The following is a 6,621-nucleotide window of genomic DNA, read 5'->3' as shown; positions in this document are numbered from 1 at the left end:
TCTGCTGAGCCAAACCGGCTAGGGCTAACTGGGGTATTTTAAATATTCACAGTAGCAGGTTATATAAAGTGAGAAGTATAAGCATGATTTTTTTTTTTTTGCTCACTAAAAATGTTTTGAATTAACCTTAATTCTCAGTGAGATTAACAACTTTAACAACTGACAACTGATTTGGGAACATAGCAGACATAGTCCTAATCTTAGAGCAAATAATACTAACTGAAATATGTGAACATTACTGGTAAGTACTAGCACTTAATTGCATATAATTCATCCATTATGCTATTAATCATGTTAATTTTAGAAAGGTCACTCAACTTCCCTGGGACTGAGTTTCCTATATTTGCAAAATAATGTGTATGTTTTAAAGGAGTTTGAATAGGACTCTGAAAATTCTACTAGCATGTTAACAAAAACATTTTAAAAAGGAAAAGTATTAACAAAATATCTATATATTCATAAGCATTTGAATTAGTAACCTTATATTACCTTTATAATCACTTGCAATACCAGGATTGAAGAAAGCTTAATCAATCTCATCACTTAGTCATATATAAAGTTACTTTTACATCAACATACTATATCTAAAATTAAATCTTTCACCATGTGTTTTGAGCAGAATGAGAGGATTATGTTAATCACAGGTTAACATAAGAAATGCTTGTCTCAAAATCAGTGCATTTAATATGTGGCAGACACAAGTCTTGTCATTAAAATTCTTTTTATTGTTGCTTCAGTAAAATCTAAGGGTTCCCAAAGTCCTGAGTCAAATGTTTCTTCTTATTTTTCCAACAGCGGTGATTTGTCTTCTTGTGGTCTGTTCAATAGAAAGTGAACTATCTGTAGTAGAACATCATCGTTAAAACCTTTCACATCATTATCTTCTATTGTCTCATAAAGAGGCTTACTTTGCGTCCCCCAACATATATTTTTACGACTGTTATTCTGATCAGCTTGTGCAGTCAGTGCCAAAGTATTTAACTGGTAGCAGAAAAAAGAAAAGTATCTTCCATCTGTGATCACGGCCTGAGAGACAAAAGGTCGAGTGACATCTGCTTCGCTCCAGAATCCTAGAGAAGAAAGTTATACTGAAATTTACACTAACATATATTTAGCCCAAACAAAATAGATGTATTAAAAGGGTATCGAATATCTGCTAAAACCTAGATATTTTACCTGCCAATTTCCTAAAGATCTCATCAAAAATTATTTCATCACATCTAGTATCCCTAACTCACGATACATCTTTTCAACAACTTCTGTCAACTGCTTTCAACCTTAATTCACTTCTTGTAAGAGCAGCTCTGTATCTGTGCAGATTTCCCTGCATCTGGTATTAACTACATCATTGCTCACCATACCGGTAACATCTATCATCCAATAACCATGAAGGCCATTTATTTCATCACATCTACAAAAAAATATATATCTTAAAAAAAACAACCTTTATAAGGACTTCAACCAGGTCCTCATACAAATTCTGTGTCTTCCTTTATGTATCTCAAAATTGGTTTTATGAGTTGCTGTCATTTCACTTAATGAGTCTTATGTGATAAGGAGCCAGGCTGCCTTAAACTGAACTACTCAATTTTCCAACTGCTTCTTATCCAGGCTCACTGGCTTTAATACTTTAAAACCCTAATGCCAGGACCAGGCACAGCTATTTCCCCATACTTATTTTATACCAGCTGCAATGGAGATGGTCAATAACTAATGTTGCTAAAATATGGAATTATACTGCAAAAAGTACTTATCTTTCATGAATAAATAGATCTTCAACACAGATTCCTCTCCCATTTCTATTATAGAAACGCAAGTCAACAATTGTGAATATAAGGTTAAAATATATACAAAAGGAAAAAGGTGGGTTTGGCAATAATTAAATCTGTATTAAAATTCCTCCTGGGTACTAATATAGGATTAAACTCATTATATATTATATCACTTCAGGTTTTAAAATGAAATCCAAATGCCTCAAATGGGCTCTAGAAGTCCTATGTGAAATGGCCTCTGGCTCCTCCTCTCTTCATCAGCCTTCATGGTCCTCAAACACCTCGAGTCTGTTCCGCCTCCGATATGACTTGCCATTCTGTCTGCCTCAAAGTGTCTTTCCCAGAGCTTACACTTGGGCAGCAGCCCCTCACCATCCAGTTTCTGTTCAGTCATTCTTCTCGAGTCCTCCTCTGAATTATTATGTTTACAGAGATTCTGCCCCACATCTCATTTAAACCTGTGCCTCATAAATCATTCTAGCCCTTATCTAGTAATGTTCTTTGCAGTATTACCACTACCTAAAAACCTTACCTGTTTATTCTCCTTTATTCTCCTCACTATAAGCTCCAGAAGAGTAGGATCTGCCTGTCTTATCCAGTACTTTATCCCCAAGGCCAACAGTGCTTGATACATAAAAAACATTCTCTATTTACTGAATGAACAATCCCCTGATCCACATCCTAGATATGGCCTTCAAATAAACGATAAAGAATAGCTAGGACTTAACCTAACACTTAATCCACCACAGCATTTCCTTCCCTAGCTTCAGAAAGCTGCTGTCATCTACAGAGCTGACTAGTGGGCTCTATAGTCTTTGAAATGCTCAACAACACCATCAGAAAAAATACAGTCACACAAAGTGGTAAACATAACAGATCACGTCACTACCCAAGTGCCATTTGACAACTGCACATGTAAAATATTTAATTAGGGGTTTTAAAACAAATATGCTTTGTGGTAATGCAAGTTTTCGAAATGTTAAGACTCAACCAAGGAAATGAATTACTAAATTTTTTAAATGTCAGATATCTTCCAACAATGCCATCATTTTACCTTGATACATAGCTTGTGCTCCAGTCCAAGCAAAAAGGCTTGCGATAGCATTAGCTCTATAAACAGCTTCTATCTGATCAGCACAGTTTTGCCTCAGGAGTCTTTCCCTATTTAATTTTTCTGATAACAGGTGAAACTGGGTATGACCATAACAGTACGGATCCGCTGTCTTTGAGCCTGAAGAGCAAAAGAGAAACATGTGACATGAAATGACATGTAGAACACCTGGAGCACATGTGCTCAGTATTTCTCTAAACCCACCCCTCCTCTACCTATCACGTGATCAGTATTCAACACACACACGTGGGAAGGTTAGTTTATGTATTTATTGTAATAAAGTTACATTTCACACGGAAGTAGTCTGCTAGCTGTCACCAAGTCGCTCACTATAAATAGGATAAGTAAAAAAATTATATATAAAATGGATTAAAAATTCTTATTATTTCAGTTTTTCAAACACATTAGTCATAACTAAGGAGCTTAATCATTGTTCTTATCATATTCAGAAAAGGAGATAAATACTTCATGACTTTAAAAACTTACTTTATTTAATTTTATTTTATTATTACTTTCTAAGCCTCACCTGAGGATATTTTTTTTTCCCATTGATTTTTAGAGAGAGGAAAAGGGGAGAGAGAGAAACATCAATGTGAGAGAAAACCATCGATGGGCTGCCTCCCACACCTTCCCTGACCAGGGATCAAACCTGAAATCCCAGTATGTCCCCTGTCTGGGAACGGAACCTGCAACCTTTTCATGTCCCGAATGACACTACAACCAACTGAGCCCCCTGGCCAGGGCAAAAACTTACTTTATTATTTTAATATAATAATTACATAGCTTGTTCCTAATTTTAAAAATATAACTGGTTCTTATACTACATTTTAAATAAAGAAAACCTTTTTACCCTACCATGCCCTTTACCAATATTTTATAAAATATTTTTAGTGGTAAAGTCAAAAGTCCCCCTTATTCATTCTCTAAGACTTAGTGACAGAGAAGGGGCTGATAAAATAGGTCTGGAGGATTAGTTTAAGCAGCTTTCTTAAAATGTTCCGCAGGAAAAAAACCAGCAAAAAAATAAACTGCATAAGGGCAGATGTCAGACCTTATTCATTTTTATGTTCCTGGTGGTTTTCACACTGTGAAACAAACAGCAGACTTTTGTAAAAAAGCCATTCACTGCCTCAAGCCCAGTTCTACACTTTTTACTTTTGATTTTTTTTTTTTAAAAAAAAAAAAAAAAAAAAAAACACAAATTACTTTTCCTATAAAATACATCAACAAAACCCTATAACTATCACTATATTTTAAAGTTAAGTATTGCTAATTCAGTGGAAACAAGTAAAATTTTAAATGGTGAGCTGAAAGAATATTTTCTTCCCAATTTTCAGGCATATCGCAAGAACCTGAGACTATGAATTACATTGTTGATAGACTATCTATCAACAAGAATTATGCAAATTTCTACAAGACACCTAGGACACATTTATGGCACAATACATCAGAAGAGAAACTTACCAATAAATATGGCATTTTCATATTGTCGTTTGAATAATGGAAGTTTGTCTGGCTTACAATTCATAACAGGAATTTCTATAGGTACAGAATAATCCAGCGGCACAAACTTAAAAGAAAAAGTCATAAGTGATTCACAGTAACACGAGTATATTTTACTCATATTCATTATAGACTTAAAATCTTAAAATGAGATGATTTGCAAAATGATGGGCCAAATCCAACCAGCCACCTGTTCTTACAAATAAAGTTTTATCGGAACACAGCCATGTACATTCATTTTCATATGGTACATGGCTATAAGAACAGAGATGAACAGTTCTAACTGAGACTTATGGCCCCCAAAGCCTAAAATATTTACTATCTGTATTTTTAAAGGAAAATATGTACCCACCTGATATGAACACATAGACAACACTAAAATATGCTTATTTTCTCCAAAAGAACTGTAAGTACATAAAATGATGTTTATAACTGTAATAAATGCCTTGATTTGTGATTAGGTAGTGTAGGTACTGTAAATTGTAATCATAAACTATTATCCATCTTTCATATTTTTATATTAAGAAAAAAATAAAGACTGGTATGTTCCTGAACAGTGATGCCTTAACCTCACTTAAAATGATTATCTGACCTTTGGGGAATACATATACTACAGCAGGTTAAAAAGCTGAAAAAGAATTATAGAGATGTATTTGAGTGAATCTCAAAAGGCGTAGGATCCATCAAAACCTTTTTACCCTACCACGCCCTTTACCTAGCCTGCCTATGACATTTCCACATCCGACAGCAACAGGTACACATGCAGTAAATCCTCACCTCTGGCAGCTGTTTGGACATTCGAATCTGGTTGTGTGGTGTATCATTTATTTGGTATCTCACAGCATCAACTCGACCTTTCCGATGACCATGAGCAATGATTTCTTCACCACGCCACCAGTAAAAGTGAACCGGGCGTTTACAATCTACCAAAAGATATTCAAAACTTTCTTACCACTTAGATACATTTGGTTATTATTAGAATACTAAACTCAGCAATACAGAACTCAAAAATAATTGTGATAACTAAAAACACATATATCAAAATGACTCTTTAAGACGGTCTGGATTATGCAGTAATTTAACTTAAATGATCATGACTTAAACATAAGGCTCAACTAAGTGTTGTCTACTTGTGCCATCACTGCACGAAACACTGTAACTAAAGAGCTTTCTCAATTACAAGAACAGGAGTAGCACACATCAGAAAGCTTAACAGGAGTCAGAGCTGTCTTGTGAATGACTAATTCAATCTTCACGGTAACGCTGACAGGTGTGCACAGCTGTTATCATCAGTTTTACAGAAGAGGACCCTGAGTCTTGAGGTTAAGTTTTCCTAGGCCATCAGTCAGGAGTCCAAGTCCATGAAGCCCCCAACACCACTCCTTTCCCTGCTGAGAGGGGAGGTAAGGCACTCTACAAGGTTCAGGGAGCACACACCTCCAGGGATAGCATCAGCTCAATCAACATTCACTAAGATGCCTACTGTGTGTGGTACACACAAAACGAGGGACACGTCAGAAACACTAATTTTTAAAACTGTCTCCCGGTTAACTGCTTCTCACGTCTGCACGGAGAAGTTGCTGACTGTTCACCGGAAACCCAGAAGGGCTGGGTGTGACTCCTGATCACCAAATCCAGCCTGTCAGCTACAGGCTCTTCTGAGTGGGCACATTTCACATCTCTGCGCCTGCTTTAGCTCTGATTTCTAACACCATGCTACCTACTGTACACAGCTATTGTGAGGATGAATTAGTTGGCACATATCCCATGCAGAACAGGGCCAGGCACACAATTAAGTACTGAATAAAACGTTCACGTTAGGTATTTCAACCAATACTGCCTTTCGTCTGTTCAACCCCAGGACAAAGTACTCTGGCCCTAATTCTCATTTTGAAAACGAGAAAGGTCAACGCTAAAAGTGGTGCCTAGGTGACATATGATCGGGTAACGTTTTGGTGGGCGAGCGGAAAGGAACCCCTTGGCTGAGCCAGCACAGCTCTCCCACTGGGTGGGCCGGTCACCAGGCGGGTCCCTCACCCGGCCCAGCAAGCACGAGTCCCGTGGACCCGGAGCGCCCAGCCCAGGGCTGGACCATCAGGTGGCAGCGCCCAGTCTGCACGTTCCCAGCGCAGTGACCGCTGCTGCACCGCGCTGTCCCCAGCTGAGGTCCAAGGACTGGGAAAACGGACAGAGGAATGAAGAGGGGGCACATCGGAGGCGGCGTGGCCCCTGACA

At 37.5% G+C, this 6,621-nt stretch overlaps 1 protein-coding gene across 1 annotated transcript; it reads right to left on the bottom strand.

The window, feature by feature from the left end:
* Nucleotides 1-661: 661 nt before the first annotated feature.
* On the bottom strand, nucleotides 662-5,334 carry MRPS30 (mitochondrial ribosomal protein S30; the record flags this gene model as incomplete). Its single annotated transcript, XM_014543531.1, has 4 exons — nucleotides 662-1,070; nucleotides 2,827-3,003; nucleotides 4,348-4,453; nucleotides 5,164-5,334. Coding segments are annotated over 4 exons (744 nt in total), but the record flags the coding sequence as incomplete, so codon positions are not given.
* Nucleotides 5,335-6,621: the final 1,287 nt, after the last annotated feature.

The sequence above is a fragment of the Myotis brandtii genome, unplaced genomic scaffold, assembly GCF_000412655.1.
Source record: "Myotis brandtii unplaced genomic scaffold, ASM41265v1 scaffold328, whole genome shotgun sequence".
NCBI lineage: Eukaryota > Metazoa > Chordata > Mammalia > Chiroptera > Vespertilionidae > Myotis > Myotis brandtii.
The sequence above is the reverse complement of the archived record's forward strand: the minus strand, read 5'-3'. Positions and strand labels throughout refer to the sequence as shown.